This window comes from Chaetura pelagica, unplaced genomic scaffold, assembly GCF_000747805.2.
Source record: "Chaetura pelagica isolate M959 unplaced genomic scaffold, ChaPel_1.0 scaffold78, whole genome shotgun sequence".
Classification (NCBI taxonomy): Eukaryota; Metazoa; Chordata; class Aves; order Apodiformes; family Apodidae; genus Chaetura; species Chaetura pelagica.
Genome location: NW_009954492.1, coordinates 291,509 through 309,064, shown reverse-complemented (window position 1 = coordinate 309,064; position 17,556 = coordinate 291,509). Strand labels below are relative to the sequence as shown.

Sequence of the window (17,556 nt, the reverse complement as noted above, 5' to 3'; positions counted from 1 at the left end):
CTGTAATCTGAGAAATGAAAAAAATGTTTCTCAGGGTTCTGTCCAGATTTCCCCCAGGAAACATGTATGTGGGCACTAAGAGGAGAGAGGCAAATGAATGCTCTTCTAGAAGGAGGAATTTATCTCCAACCTCAGTAAACATACTGATGTCAGGATTACGGATATACGAAATTGCAAACAACTTCAAAATGATCTCTTCTCATTCAAGTAGACTAAAACACGTAGCTTTTTGTGTCATCCAAAACCACTTCTGTCTGTAAGCATCTGCCAAAAAGGCAGACAGGAAGTTGCTCTGCGATATTGTGTGTTAACCTGTAATCAGGTTCCAGTATGCTCAAGCTTGTCTTATTTTCTGAAGCAATCTTCAAAATAATCAGGAGTTCAGCATTGACAGGAATAATCTGAAACTGCAGGAAGCTATATATCATAGTTACACAAAACAAAACCAAGCTTGTTTATCCCCTGCAACCTCTTCCCAATGTAGCTTAACATGAAAATTGGGGATTGTGGTCAATTCTGTTGATCTTCCTCTTGGGTTGACAGATTAACAGAACTGTGCAGTGTGGGAAGCCACCTAGTGATGAAGGAGCACAAAATATGCCTGAAGCTGCCCAAAGTTTTAATAAGATGACGCAGTTGAAGCATGTGATGACTGCTGTTTTTCTCACTGTCTTGAGAGTCATGTGGTGTACTGGAGTTTAGAGAATTGCATAGTGATTTCTGGCAACTTTTATGAGTCTTCCAAAATCTTCTAAGTGAACTATGAATAGCAAATCTTCTGAGGATAGTACATATGAGAACATAAGGAAATGTATCCAAAACTATAAGGAGGAGTTTTCACACAAACTTCAAATGCTTGATGGCACTATATGAAGAAAAAGTTATAATTAGTGAGGCTGTGAGGAGCTAACCTAAGGGAGGCAAATATGTAAAAATGGAAACAACAAAACCAAACTATTTTCTTCTAACTTAATGCAGAAGTCATTCAGCAGACTCAAAAGGGGAAGCTTTCCTGACCCAGAAAAAATTGTTGCAGAATTTATGTGTACTTAAACAGCATTGTCAAAAACTGAGAGATCAAGAAACAGAAACAGCATGAACACAAAACATTGCACAGCAAGAATTCCAGGCTGGAGATGCTTGGTGTGTACAAACAGTGTGTCGTAATGGTTTTGGCCTGTGGCAAAGAACTTTACCAACATGTACCTTCTGATAGCATTGACAAATCTCACTGCATGTGAACAGCATATGACTGGACTATGTAAAGAGCAAAGTGGATATGCAGATTAGATGCCAATTCACTTTGACTTACCATCAAATGGCACCATTAAAGAAAGAGGAGCAAAATCCAGCAGCATAAGTAAAGAGGAATGAAAAATATGTTACAGTACAGTTCACAGTACTAGCACTAATACGGAATTTCTGTTGTATATAATTATTAGTAGCAGAATAATGCCAGAGCAACAACTAGTTACTGGAATAATTCTTAGGTATCGTATGTCAGTAAACTCAATGAAGGATTGGCTGAACATTTCTTGGAATAAGACACAACGTATGCTGTTCATTAAAAACATGCTTGTCCTAGATCCGTTCAAACAACAGCAATGAAAAATAAAATCTAAGAAATGAATACTAATCTTCAAATCATACCACAAATGATGTCACAACTGCAGGTATGTAATATACTAATGAAGAAGCTGTTTAAAGATCCTTTGAACTTTTTCTTTTCCTCTCTAAATTGGTCTTGGCAGGGGATCATGCTCCAATCCTTATAGGGAATGTAAAGACAGCCTGGTATCAAAGAAATTCAGATGATGTAGCTGAAGAGTTTCATAAATTATGTACTTTAAAATGCATGGATAGAACTGAAGTTCAAACAAGTGAGTTGAAGCAGTAAAGACTCTAAAAATGAGAAAGAAGTAGTGTTGCAAAGAGAGTAAGTGGCAGAAATCATGAAGATATGTACAAAGTTGAAAGACAACAGTCATAAAGCGTAAGAGAAAAAAATTACCTTCTTTCAGGTAAATATTAAGAAGTTTATACCCTAATTATATAGTGAATACAGGTATGTAATAATCTTTTTGTGTATGAGCATCTTTTTGTGAGGGATCATCTTGAATTCAAGATCATCTTCCTTTCAGGTTAGGACTGTAGCAGTCATTTACTCTAGAAGAATCTGTAAAACACCTATATCATACTCACTACTCATCAAAGCAATCTTATATAGTACAGATCAGCACAAACGGCAGAACTACCATGTGCAAAAGTAAGAGAAACTGAAGACATCTATAGCTTCCAGCTTCCCACCAGCAGAAGGGAATTTATTATATTGAACTTCAGATAGTCTGACAAAATTGATCAGGCCTAATACTACTGTGAAATGAAGAAGATCCTGGCTGTCTCCACCAATATAACCAAAGGGGTAAGTCCTCCTGCCCTCAGCTGTTGATTTCAATAAGCAATTCCATTAATTGAGAGTAGAGGCTGGGGATTTTTGGCACTGAAGGAAGTACAAGTCTAACTGAACAGAATCAGCTGTAACAAGCATTGATGTTTAGCGGGAGACAGAAATTGAGCTAATCAGGAGTGAATAAAATAGTTCTTTCCTGGCCCCAATCCACCTACTATCTTTTCTGCTTTCTTAAATTACCTCTCTAAATAAGCTGCTCAAGGAAGCTAACTAGTAGAATACAGTACTTCTCACTTATTCTGCATGAGGAACCATAGGTGAGCAGGCTCGTCCTCAGCAATGGAGACAGATCAAAAGGCAGACACACAGAGAAATGAGTACAAGCACAACAGTTGGTAGGATGAGAATGGGAGCCACACTGATGTGTCATCTCTTTATGATATCCAATGCATTATTTTCCATATCTGGGTGAAATTGTTACCATGTAGAACCTATATTTTGTAGCAGACTGTTATAAATAATGTGGCAAGAAATTAGTAATAACTGAAAACAGCAATCCTTCAGAGAGTGTCATCAATATGCTATTTAAATATCTAATTAGTAAATAATGACCTTGGATGTGAGTTACAGTAAGTTGCAGTGGAAAGAGACCTTAGGCAAAAAAGTAGACTGTTAAAACTTTCTGTTGTAAACAACTGTTTTTCCTTTTCCCTCTGCTACAGCAGTGTGGTTTCTGCAAGCTTTGGAATACTAGCTACTTAGATTTTATGTTTAAAATTAAAATGCCTTTAATTTAAATACACAGAACCATGCCATCTATCATTCTCAAATAAATTATTTTGTGAAGTGTGCCAAAGCAGAACAGATTGATATCTGGTACATGTATGGTTGAAATACATGCTTAGTTTCTAGTATAGCTGGAATCTAAACTTATGTACATTATGTACATGCAAATATTGATTAAAATATAAACAAAATAGCCTAATGCAGAGGTTTTCTTTCAAAAAGACATACACTATCTTTCCAGACATTCTACCTTTTCTGCTTTCTCAGGGTAACTGACATGACAGGCTCTGGCATGTCATATATGTTTGAGCTAAAGAGGTATGAAAAGCATCCATTTAAATATTATAAGCCAAGGTAGGGCCCAAGTAACTGTATCACTTCATATTTCTTGGGGAGTTCAGTCTAAGCATTTATCTTGAATTCAAGTAAATATAATAAATGGCAATATAATACATAATTGTAGAATATATTATGATAATCAGAAGAAATACTATTTTGCCTCTCCAAGCATAATATTGAATGCAAATCAAAACATGTATGGATCCTGTATTCTAAAATAAAAATCTTCTTTCAGCTGCAGTGTCACTTACATGAATATCTTGAAAAGTTAAACATTAAAATATAGAAAATCTCTGTTACTAATGAATAAACTAAATTAAGTAAACTGAAGACATGAAATTCATTATTGTAAGTATTAAAATATTTTTTACAAAATATGAACAGATTTGTGATTCAGACTCACTATTCATTCAAGATGGGGACAGCAATGTTTTAGAAGCTGGAAATGTTAAAAACATTGCAGCACAGTTGGGCAGAAAAAAAGTATAGAACCAGCTGCCAAAAACCCAAGTCTATCACTGTCAAACAGAAGGTAATCCAAATTTTCCCATACCAAAAAGACTTACATCTTCCATCTCTCTATTTTTATCTAGAGATAATATTGTACTAGGGAATAGATTTGAGTTCAAGTCAGTAAACACACAAAGAAATAGGGATTATTTTGCTGGATTGATGAAATTGTAACTGAAATATCCCACTAATTTCAGTATAGAAGGGCAATGCCTTCACAAGTGTGGGGTAGAAGAGTGAACAGTGAGATGGATTGAGATTTGCCTACACAACAGAGCCCAGAGGGTAGTGATCAATGGTGCAGAGTCCAGATGGAGACCTGTAACTAGCGGAGCACCCCAGGGATCAGTGCTGGGTTGCCCTGTTGAACATCTTCATCAACTTGGATGACGGGAGAGAGTGTATCCTCAGCAAGTCTCCTGATGATTCCAAATTGGAAGGACTGGCTGATTCACCAACAGGCTGTGCAGCCACTCAGCAAGATCTGGACAGGCTGGAGAGCTGGGCAAAGAGGAACCTAATGAGGTTCAACCAGAGTAAGTATAGAGTCCTGCATCTGGGTAGGAATAACAGGCACCAATACAGATTAGAAGCTGACCTAGAAAGCAGCTCTGGGTAGAAGAACCTTGGAGTCCTCGTGGACAACAAGTTATCCATGGGAGAGCAATCTGCACTGGGGACCAAAAAGGCCAATAGTATCCTGGGGTGCATTAAGAAGAGTGTGTCCAGCAGATCGAGGGAGGTTCTCCTCCCTCTCTACTCTGCCCTAGTAAGACCCCATCTGGAGTATTATGTCCAATTCTGGGCTGCTCAGTTCAAGAGGGACAGGGATTTACTTGAGCGAGTCCAACAGAGGCTACAAGGATGATTAAGGGACTGGAACACCTGCCTTATGAGGAAAGACTGAAGAGACTTGGGTTTGTTTACTCTAGAGAAGAGAAGAATAAGAGGGGATCTTATTAATATATATAAATATCTGAAGGGTGGGTGTCAAGAAGGAAGAATCAATCTTTTTTCAGTCATGTTCTGTGATACAACATGGGGCAGTGGATGCAAACAACACAGGAAGTTCCACCTCAACATGACAAAAAACTTCTTTACTGTGATGGTGACAGAGCCCTGGAATAGGCTGCCCAGAGGCTGTGGAGTCTTTCAAGACCTGTCTGGATGCGTTTCTGAGTGACCTGTCCTAGATTCTGTGGTGGTTCTGCTCTGGCAGTGGGGCTGGATTCAATCCTCAGAGGTCCCTTCCAACCCCTAACATTCTGTAATTCTGCGAAGCTCTCAGACCTAAGCCACAACATCCTTTCCTGAGCAAAGATATTTTGATATGATTTCAAGGCAGTGCCTCCAGAAAATTCATCCCAGTTATAACCAAGTCAGAGATTATGTGAACGCACAAGGTGTTTTCAAAGGTGGACCAATGAGTGTACATGATTTTTGCTGAATGCCACAAAAAGGTAAAAATCTATCTCAGACAATTCAGTTGTCCAACAATCTGAACAGGCAATACAGGCCACTGCAGCAAGAGCTCAGCAATTTAACAGTCACAATTTGGGCATCTATTTATGACCTTACCAAACAGAAATTTCTTATAATAATTTTTAAAAATCCTAGTGCATCCTAGTTCATCTCTGTAGTACACTGCAAATGATCCATTTTAAGTCACTCTTTGGAAAGGACAGATCACAGTAAACGTGCAGTTAATCAGCACAGTGCTCCTTTATAATCCACATCCACCTTGTTTATGACTATGTTTCCCTTTCTTACAGAAATCTCACAGTGTCAAATAAAAGTGTGGCTCTGCAGTCACTCTGTGGTGTGCAGGTCTCATATGAAAGTGGAAAGTAGCATTGCAACAGGAGGGGAAGAAAAGAGAGACTCTAGAAAAGAGAGACTCTGAAACGGTACAGCAGGAACAGAATATTGCGGGATCAGCGCTGCAAGCCAAGTTTTTCACTACTTGATTCATAAAACAAGTACTGTACATAGAACTAAATTTTTTTGCAATTCATCTGCCACATTCAGATCCATTCTGAAACATTCTGAATGATCCCCCCCCAAAAAAAAACTTCAATGCATGGCCTAAAAAAGTCCTACAAAATTAGCAAGAAACATCAAGGACTTCTAAAGAAAGTCCTAAGCATATATGTTCACTATATATGTTCACTCCCAACATAAAATTTGCTAGTAAGGACTGTCCTGTGAGAAGAAAGTTTGCATTTCTTCAACATTGAGAATACAAAGTTTGAAGTTTTATGCCTTAATTAGTATTTAAGACTGAAAAGTAGATCTGGACATCTTTCTGAGACAAAGTAACATGCTGATCTTCTGTAAGGTGCTCTTCACTACAGGAATAATCTATTGGCTTGGTTGAATAGGCAATTTTAATTTACTTTTCATTTTAACAATGCTTTTAAAAGCTTTTCTTCCAAAGGAAGACATACACAGACATGTAGATTAAGAAGTGAACAGTGCTTCCACTGAATTACACTGTCCTCTTGGACTGACTATGGTTCTGTATGCCCTGAGAACTGCACTCAAACCTACATGCTCAGTTTGCTGTGCTGAATCTTAAACATGTCTCTGTCCTCCGAGTAGCTCAACAGGGGAATCTGTAGAAGCAAGAAGTGAATGAGACTATATGGGATTCATACCATATCTTAGGATGAGGGAGAATAACATGGAACCTTGGAGAGAAATGTGCCTTTTTGGGTATACTCATACTGCAAGTACACAAAGCACTTTACCCATGTGCAAACCCATCCAACAGTAAATTCTAGTGTGGCCTCATATTCAGCTCATACTACACTCCACTCATGCTTCCCAAGATACCCAGGCAAAGCACAAATTAAGTTGAATTTGAAATATATGTGAGTGGTAGCAATTTGGATGTAAGAGAACTCAGGCCCCGCCAACAACACAAACAAATCAGTAAGTAACAGCGCAAGCTAAAGTAGAGAGAAGTCAGAATACAGAATTACATAATTAAGAGGTGGAAGATCAAGGGCTGATCTCATTAAAGAGAGCTGTCAAAGTGGCTACATAGGTTGCAAGACTCAAACTAATGGAGATTAGGTCACAATGAGAAAAGATTTTTCCCTAGACCAAAACGAAGTGTAATACAAAATTAATTGGAGAACATTTATCTTACTTGCTTCAAACTAACTCACTTCATGCCTTTTCTCCAAACACTGTTTAACATTCTATTCTACTATTACTACCTTGTTTGTTCCAGTAGGCTGACCTGCACAAAACATGCTTAGGACTTAAATAGAGATTCAAACCAAATGCCATTAATTAAAAATAGAAAATTATTTTAGAGGACAAGAAAAAAAATCACTGTTCCTAGGTTCAGATCCACTAATATCACTACAAAACTTAGTAGATACGAAGACAACTATCCAAGCTGTGCTGGCATGACTGATTTTCATTATCTATTATATTAATAAAATAAAAATTAGTAATTTATTTTTTAAACATTGGAAAATGTTTTCTAAGTGATAACAGAGAAAGCAAATCATACAGGAAGAAAGGGTCATTTGTTCCTTAGAAGGAAATTACAAAAGTCAGTCTACAGCCTGTATGGGATACTGAGATGGTAAGGATTCTTTACGTATTTGGCAAATGGAAACATTTAGATTCACTAATCTCTCTTTGTGTGCTAGAGAAGTCTGATAAGTCTCTTGCGCCCTCATTCTGCTACTCACCATACTCTCTGCAAACATACTTGGAAACTGAAATATCTTGCTCCTGGGATGGAAGGTTTTCTCTAGACAGTCTATTGAGAGAAACAACTAACTGCCATGGTAAATTAAACAGATTAAGATAGTTTTGATTTCTAAATGAGAAAACAGCAAATCTCAAAGCAACCAAAATTAACAGTAGAAAAACCTGTCATTTCCAAAAAAAGTCAAACATTGAAAAAGATCCAGGTCCCTTTAAGGGCACAACATCACCATTTTAGGGACAAATGTACCACTATGTTGAGAAGTCTGAGCTGGCCCACAATTGACAGAAGCAGCACTCATCTTGACAGGTATTCCGTACCTAATGGGATATCGTTTTGGTTCCAGTAGTAGTACTAGTACTGTTACAGACTGCACACTGTAGTGGAGAGACAATATGTTTGTCCCTTGACAGAACAGACTTGATTCATGCAAAGGATCAGTGAAAAAGCCACTCTCTGGGAAAACTAACCACAGAGGGATGTGTGCATATGTAGGCATGTGTTTGTGCATGGGCCAGTCAAGATAAAGTTCACAGTTACACAAGCACAGAACCCTTCAGGACAGTGTTTGGACAAGGACAGAATCCTTCTCCTCAGTGCTTGAGAGAAGAAGGAATTAATAACAAGAACCCTCAAGTCAAAATTACTGAAAATAATTTGACACCATTGAGTTAAGAAACAAACCTTGTTCATAGTGTTGCATTTCAATTGCACCCACATTCTCAGACACAGTTGTGTGAGGATGAGAGGTATCTTAACAATCAGCATGTCATAGAATCATAGAATCTTAGGGGCTGGAAGGGACCTCGAGAGATCATCTAGTCCAACCCCCCTGCCAGAGCAGGGTCACCTAGAGTACATCACACAGGAACTCATCCAGGTGGGTTTTGAATGTCTCCAGTGAGAGAGACTCCACAACCTCCCTGGGCAGTCTGTTCCAGTGCTCTGTCACTCTTACAGTAAAAAAATTTTTTCGGATATTCACCTTGAACCTCCTATGCTCCAATTTACACCCATTACCCCTTGTCCTATCACTGGTCATCACTGAGAAAAGCCTAACTCTGTCCCCCTGACACTCATCCCTTACATATTTGTAAACATTGATGAGATCACCCCTCAGTCTCCTTTTCTCCAAGCTCAAGAGACCCAGCTCCCTCAGCCTTTCCTCAGAAGGGAGATGTTCCACTCCCTTCATCATCTTCGTAGCTCTGCACTGGACTCTCTCGAGCAGTTCCCTGTCCTTTTTGAACTGAGGGGCCCAGAACTGGACACAATACTCCAGATGTGGCCTCACCAATGCAGAATAGAGGGGGAGGAGAACCTCTCTTGACCTACTAACCACACCCTTTCTAATACACCCCAGGATGCCATTGGCCTTCTTGGCCACAAGGGCACATTGCTGGCTCATGGTCATCCTCCTGTCTACCAGGACCCCCAGGTCTCTTTCACCTACACTACTCTCCAGCAGTTCAGCCCCCAACCTGTACTGGGACATGGTGTTGTTCTTCCCCAAATGTAAAACTCTGCACTTCCCCTTGTTGAATTTCATCATGTTTCTCCCCGCCCAACTCTCCAACCTATCTAAGTCTCTCTGAATGGCAGCACAGCCTTCTGGTGTGTCAGCCACTCCTCCCAGCTTAGTGTCATCAGCAAACTTGCTGAGGGTACATTCTATACCCTCATCCAGGTCGTTGATGAAGATGTTGAACAACACCGGTCCCAGTACCGACCCCTGTGGGACTCCACTAGTCACACACCTCCAACCAGATTCTGCCCCATTGACTACAACTCTCTGACTCCTTCCTTTCAACCAGTTCCTAATCCACCTCACTTCCTGATCACCAAACCCATACCTGATCAACTTATCTACAATGATGCTGTGGGAGACGGTGTCAAATGCTTTACTGAAATCAAGAGAAACCACATCTACCGCTCTACCATCATCTATCCACCTAGTAATTTCCTCATAGAAGGCTATGAGGTTAGTCAAACATGATTTACCCTTGATAAAACCATGTTGACTGCTCTTGATGACCCCCATGTCCTTGATGTGCCTGGAGATAGTGCCAAGAACAAGTTGTTCCATCACCTTTCCAGGGATGGAGGTGAGGCTGACCGGTCTGTAGTTACCTGGGTCCTCCTTCTTGCCCTTCTTGTAGACTGGAGTGACATTTGCTATCCTCCAGTCCTCAGGCACCTCACCTGTTGCCCATGACTTACTGAAGATGATGGAGAGTGGCCTAGCAATGACCTCCGCCAGCTCCCTCAGCACCCTTGGGTGCATTCCATCTGGACCCATTGATTTATGGATGTCCAGATTACTCAACTGATCCCTAACCCAATCCTCATCTACCATGTCAAACTCTGTCTGGATACTCCCAAAAATAAACTGGTCCTACTGAATTCTCAGAAGAACAGTTCCACCTGTCAGGTATCCAGGTACGTAAAGGTATGTGTGCTACTGAAGAAAGAAAGGGTCAAACACCCCAGTGCTTTGGGGCCGAGGGATACACATGCTCCAACAAGCCTCTTCTTCCCCCAAAGAATTTCAGAAGCGGACAAGAGCTCATTAAGACCCCATGTGTGTAAGATAACATACAAATACTCATCACTGTCCTATGAACACCATCAGGCCCTAACTGACCTGACCAGTTTCAGCTGCTGTCTCCACCAGCCCTTTCTGTCCCAGAAGACCCAGTTAACCTCAGGCCTGTGTCCCCCAATCCTGGCTGGAGCTTAAATACCATGCCAACCTCCAGCTTTGTGTTCATCTCCAGGATGGACCTTAGACTTAAGTTATGTGTAGCCTTCTCCAGAGTCCTGCATCCAGCTCATTTTATTTTGATTCTTACTGGAGTCTCTGAATAGACCCAGGCCCTGGTTGATCATTTGCCACACCTGGCACTGCTGATGGATCCTACCACCCACAGTGCTCAGGCCTCGTGGCATGGGGTGTCCCACTGGTGCAGGCACTGCCACTGCTGGTGCAACCTCAGGTCCCTTGTCCTCTTTTACAGAGCAGCCCTACTTGTGCTGCTCCCAGACACTATCACTCAACAGCACCAGACAGATGTATTTCCAGAGAAGAAATAAGTATTTTTAACTAAGTATTTCTTACTAATTTAAGATCCTGTACCAAACCCAATGTTTCATCCAGTCTTTACATAGAGAAAACAGCTAAGATCAACTGTGGTGTTGGTACGAAAAATTGCCATAACTGGACTACTAAGGTAAGCTGACAAAATCAAGAGTCAAGTCACAGTAACATGTACCGTGTCTTGTTCTTCACTGATTATATTTTATTTCCAGAGACTGCTGAGCACTGCTGTCTTTATACAGCTATGATTTACTTTTCAAGCCCAGAGTAGTAACTTTTAAAGTCACCTGCAATACACAAGTAGAGAGGGTGGGAAGGGGGAAGAGGAAGGCAGGCCAGGAAAACACAATAACCTGTATTTCAAGCAAGACAGGATTCCTTGAGTATCTGATATGGCATAGAATGGGACATTAGTTAATTTGGATGTCTTTTACAAACCAACATGTTTCTTTGAGGTTTTCAGAATACTTAGGTCGTATCAAGTCCTACTTGGCTTAATTCTCCACAAAGTATTTTTGTGGCTTCTAGTATTTTTTAGATTCTCCTATGGTATAAAACATAACATATTGACTCAAGAACAGCAGGTCACTACTACGCAAAGTAATTAGTGTTTGTAAACTATCAGGTTGTAAGTAAAAGGTTTTCCAAAGGTAATATATTAGATGTAAGCTTCTCTGACAACTTGCCTGTACTCCCCTTAGGATACCTGGCCCTGCTTCCACTCTCCATATACCTTGTTTTTATACTTAACTTTGTCCACAAGCTCTCTGCTCATCCATACAGGCCTCATGGCTTTACTGCTTGCCTTTTTTTTTTTTTTGTCTTTGGGACACACAGCTCCTAGGCACGGAGGAAGTAATCCTTGAATATGGACCAGCTTTCCTAGGCTCCCACTCCTTCCAGAGCTTTTTTCCATGGTACCCTAGCAAGCAGATCCTTGAAGAGACCAAAACCTCTTCTCTTGAAGTCGAGGGTAGTGAGCTTGCTTTGCTCCTTCCTCACTCCCTAAGATTCCTGAATTCAACCATGTCATGTTCACTGCAGCCTAGTCTCCCATTAGGTCTTACATCACTTTGGGGCCGAGGGATACACATGCTCCAACAAGCCTCTTCTTCCCCCAAAGAATTTCAGAAGCAGACAAGAGCTCATTAAGACCCCATGTGTGTAAGATAACATACAAATACTCATCACTGTCCTATGAACACCATCAGGCCCTAACTGACCTGACCAGTTTCAGCTGCTGTCTCCACCAGCCCTTTCTGTCCCAGAAGACCCAGTTAACCTCAGGCCTGTGTCCCCCAATCCTGGCTGGAGCTTAAATACCATGCCAACCTCCAGCTTTGTGTTCATCTCCAGGATGGACCTTAGACTTAAGTTATGTGTAGCCTTCTCCAGAGTCCTGCATCCAGCTCATTTTATTTTGATTCTTACTGGAGTCTCTGAATAGACCCAGGCCCTGGTTGATCATTTGCCACACCTGGCACTGCTGATGGATCCTACCACCCACAGTGCTCAGGCCTCGTGGCATGGGGTGTCCCACTGGTGCAGGCACTGCCACTGCTGGTGCAACCTCAGGTCCCTTGTCCTCTTTTACAGAGCAGCCCTACTTGTGCTGCTCCCAGACACTATCACTCAACAGCACCAGACAGATGTATTTCCAGAGAAGAAATAAGTATTTTTAACTAAGTATTTCTTACTAATTTAAGATCCTGTACCAAACCCAATGTTTCATCCAGTCTTTACATAGAGAAAACAGCTAAGATCAACTGTGGTGTTGGTACGAAAAATTGCCATAACTGGACTACTAAGGTAAGCTGACAAAATCAAGAGTCAAGTCACAGTAACATGTACCGTGTCTTGTTCTTCACTGATTATATTTTATTTCCAGAGACTGCTGAGCACTGCTGTCTTTATACAGCTATGATTTACTTTTCAAGCCCAGAGTAGTAACTTTTAAAGTCACCTGCAATACACAAGTAGAGAGGGTGGGAAGGGGGAAGAGGAAGGCAGGCCAGGAAAACACAATAACCTGTATTTCAAGCAAGACAGGATTCCTTGAGTATCTGATATGGCATAGAATGGGACATTAGTTAATTTGGATGTCTTTTACAAACCAACATGTTTCTTTGAGGTTTTCAGAATACTTAGGTCGTATCAAGTCCTACTTGGCTTAATTCTCCACAAAGTATTTTTGTGGCTTCTAGTATTTTTTAGATTCTCCTATGGTATAAAACATAACATATTGACTCAAGAACAGCAGGTCACTACTACGCAAAGTAATTAGTGTTTGTAAACTATCAGGTTGTAAGTAAAAGGTTTTCCAAAGGTAATATATTAGATGTAAGCTTCTCTGACAACTTGCCTGTACTCCCCTTAGGATACCTGGCCCTGCTTCCACTCTCCATATACCTTGTTTTTATACTTAACTTTGTCCACAAGCTCTCTGCTCATCCATACAGGCCTCATGGCTTTCCTGCCTGCTTTTTTTTTTTTTGTCTTTGGGACACACAGCTCCTAGGCACGGAGGAAGTAATCCTTGAATATGGACCAGCTTTCCTAGGCTCCCACTCCTTCCAGAGCTTTTTTCCATGGTACCCTAGCAAGCAGATCCTTGAAGAGACCAAAACCTCTTCTCTTGAAGTCGAGGGTAGTGAGCTTGCTTTGCTCCTTCCTCACTCCCTAAGATTCCTGAATTCAACCATGTCATGTTCACTGCAGCCTAGTCTCCCATTAGGTCTTACATCATCAACTAGCCTCTCTCTGTTGATGAGAACAAAGTCCAGAAAAGCATTTTGTCTTGTTGGTTCCTCTACCATTTGGAGGAGGAAGCTGTCATCAATGCACTTCAGGAACTTCCTGGACTGCTGGTGCTTTGCTGCGTTGTCCCTCCAGCAGATACCAGGGTGGTTGAAATCCACCATGAGGACTAGGGGCTGGGAGCATAAGGCTGGTCCATCTGCCTGTAAAGGGCCTCATCCACTCAGCCATCCTGGTCTGGTGGCTTGTAGCAGACCCTCCCTATGACATCTCCGACCCCCGTCTTCCCTTTAACCCTAATCCATAAGGTTTCAGTCAACTCATCCTTCATCCTCAGGTGGAGCTCAACAGACTACAGCTGACCATTGATGTAGAGGGCAACTCCCCCTCCTCTTCTGCCCTGTCTATAAGCCCCTCCTAAAGGGCTTATACCCACCATCCCCACACTCCAGCCATAGGAGTCATCCCACCAACAACATCACAGCCCATGAGGCATGCACACATCTGCAATTCCTCCTGCTTATTCCCAATCCTCTGTGCATTCTCATAGAAGCTTTTAAGATGGTCCCCCTTCAAAGCAGTTGTGCTGGCAGGGATAAAAATTTGCAGATCAGATGCTCTCCTGGTGGCCTGTAATACTCCTGCAGGCCCAGGGCATTATTACTGGCTCTGTCCTCAATGTGGTGGGTGGGGGATGAAATGGGGGTCCCCTCCCCCAGCATCACTAATTTAGAGCCCTTCTAACTAAATTGGCCAGCCTCTGCCCAAGGACCCTCTCCTTTTTCTCTGACAAATGAACCCCATCAGCCCCCAAGAGACCAGGTTTTTCAAAGTGGGTCCTGTGGTCTACATAGCCAAAGCCCTCACTCTGGCACCACTCCTGTTATCATGTGTGAACTTTTCCAACTCAGTTGGCCCCTTGCAGCACTTTCCCTTTGACCGAGAGGGTTGATGAGAACACTACCTGTGCTCCTGAGCCCTTCACCACCTCTCCCAGTGCTCTATGCTCTTTCCTGATAGTCTTCAGGTTATCTTCTATCATTGCTGCCCACGTGAAACAGCAGGAGACAGAAATAATTGGTAGGCTGTACAAGTTTGTGTATCATTTTTGTTATCTCTCTGATACAAGCCCCCAGTAAGCTGCAGACTTCTCTAGACCAGGGTCTGGTCTACAAATGGGTCCCTCAGTACCTCTAAGAAGGGTGTTACTCATCATTGCTTCTTCTGAGCATGCGTTACACAATGTGCCAAGCAAGCTGCCCTAGTCAGATCTGGCAGCTTATCTTGCATGGGTTGCTTTTCCCTTTCAATCTGCAGAACTGTGAAATGGTTCTGCAGGGGCATCTTAGGCTTGGAGGGAAGTCTCTTCTTCCTTTAGGCTTTTGCTTTTACAATATTCCATTCCTCTTTCTCACCCTCCACATCATTGAGTTCCCTCCTTTCTGTTTTTGTTAATGGGGGTGCTTTTGTATCTTGCATTTATACCGTGTGAAAGTCAGATACAACCAAACGTAAAAGAATGCTTTGCTTATTTTTAATCATGAAAAAGATTTTGATCACATGGGCACAAACAAGATGTCAACAGGAAAGACCATACAGGGAAAAAATTTAGATCACTTTAGTAACTCTACCATAAGACCTCATATCCAGACTTCAAAAAACAATAAATGCAAGGAACTGCAGTTTAAAAAGGTATTATAATTTCAGCAATGTGACAACATGTCACTTATATGCTTACTGTAAGTCAGAGGAAGAAAAAGTAACCACACTAAGCTTTGAACGTATTCTGACTTAAGCAGCACACTAGGTTTTACAGCAAAATATGAAGGCAAGATTAGACAAGAAAGAAAAAGGATAGCAGCAGAAGTCTTTTATGAAATGTTTTTAAAGTGCTAGACTAAGCTAAAAAAAAAAAAAAAAAAAAAAGAGACCTAAGGTCTATCACTTCTTTTTTTTCCTCTCTAGGCAGTAAGTTCACACCTAACAGGGACATCGAAAGTAATATATTTTATATTTTACCACCTGGGGATTTACAACCTAAGTTGGAGAACAGGGGAAAATCAGAAGGGTTTTTTTGTTGTTTGTTTTGTTTCTTCTTTTTTTTTTCCTTCTTTTTTTTTTTTATTTTAAGAGACTGGCCAAACAGGAGGTAACCAAGTGGAGTTAAAAAAACGGAAAGCATAAAGGGAAGGAAGATTAAAATAGAATTGCTCAGAGTAGAAATATACAACAGAAAATTCTTGTAGTTTTATGGAGAACTAGGCATCCAGAGTTGCTTTATAGGCAGAGGGTAGCTTATTCAAACAAAGAAAAAGCTGAAATACAAGCAGGATAACTCTTTACAAACTAATTAGAGGTGCAAAAAGTAAATACATGTATCTGATTTAGCCATTGATACATCTGAGCTGACAATCAGGTGTTTACAGATCTTAGCTACGTTTATAGATCTTAATGAGTTACTAATGATATTCCAGAACTGCTTTCTTAGAACTCGAAAGACCACAGGAAAAAACTCTGAGAACTCCAATTTTCTTAGGACTTTTTCATTTGAGAAGGTGTTAGATGACCTTACAAAGAAGACTGTGCAGTTGTATGCAGTTCTGCAGCAACAGAATTCTTGTATCCAAACAAGCAGAGAGAGACTCCTTTTCCAGAAAAAATGCCATTTAAAAAAAAATCTTTTACTATTTAAGAAACTTTTACTATCAACCTGCTTCCTTCTGCATAACCTAGGAGTAATACACCAGGCCTGCAGGAAGAGATAAATTGAATTCCCAGGCAGTAGTGAATATTTTATAAGCTTGGAAGATTCTTACCCTGTATTGATGGAAATTATTTCTATCAGTGGATTCCTCCTAATCTTCGGTAAATCCAGTCGTGCTCCCCCCAAACGTTTTCCATTATCCTTTTTCTGACCCAGCAGTCTCACAGAATGACCTTCAAATAAAGCACAAAAAATGCAGTCAATACAAAGTACTTGCTTGATTTCATTCGCTCTTCTTCAGAAGTAGTGTTTATACATCAAAGTTTGAAAATGAGAAGGAGACATAACAATTCATTTCCACCAGCTGGAGCATTTAAGAAGAGACACTGACAGGTAAAATAAATCATGTTAAAATTAACAAATAATTTCATTCAATTATCTTTTCACACTTGCATTTTCTGGTTTTTTCACTTAAGATTATCTAAGCAGCTTCATTTTCTGATTCTCAAACAAATATCAACATAGCAGTATTTAAATAAGTTGCATGGCAGGTATTTTTTTCTGAAATTTCATTCAAGCCTGAACTAGTATGTAATAAACAGTAAGATATTTTTTAGCTCATGATATGAAGAACTACACATTTCAGCGAAAGTCACCTGACTCTCTATGTCTGAGGGAAAGTACTGTGAAGTATATGTTGGTAACATGTTCAAGGCTAAGCTGACTATCAAGATTTAGGCATATTTCTCCTACACTAAGGAAACTGAAAGTTAGAAGATGGTCTCACAACTCCTTTCTTGAGCTTCCCTTCCTTTTACTTCAGAAAGCAAATACTATCACCAACTGCCTACAAAGGCACATCAATCATTGCACATCAAGTCCTACGTTTAAAGAGCACAAATGAGAGTTCCCCAATATTCAGAAGCAAGATTTAACAATGAAGAATAAAAACAATTCAGTGTATATTACAGCGAAAGGTAGTGTAAAATGGCCCCAAGTTATAAACATAAGACTTGAATAATTTATTCCACAAAACCTAGAATAGGCAGATAAGAGACAGCAAGGGAAAGCTAATGCTAGATGCCTGAAAAAAGGTGGAAAGTAACCACTTCTTGGAGTGGAAGAAAGAGACAGAGGGTATATCTGTTGAAGTGGGAAAACTCATGACAGTACATGGAACTAAAGGTACAATCTGGCAAAAATTTTTGAAAAAAACCAACAGA

At 40.5% G+C, this 17,556-nt stretch overlaps 1 protein-coding gene across 1 annotated transcript in view; it reads right to left on the bottom strand.

Moving 5' to 3' along the window:
- Positions 1 to 17,556, bottom strand: part of CDKAL1 (CDK5 regulatory subunit associated protein 1-like 1) — a 434,593-nt gene that overhangs the window by 272,361 nt on the left and 144,676 nt on the right. Inside the window, exon 6 of the mRNA XM_010004517.1 lies at positions 16,446 to 16,566. Coding sequence (XP_010002819.1) covers positions 16,446 to 16,566 — 121 coding nt within the window. The remainder of the gene's footprint in view (positions 1 to 16,445; positions 16,567 to 17,556) is intronic.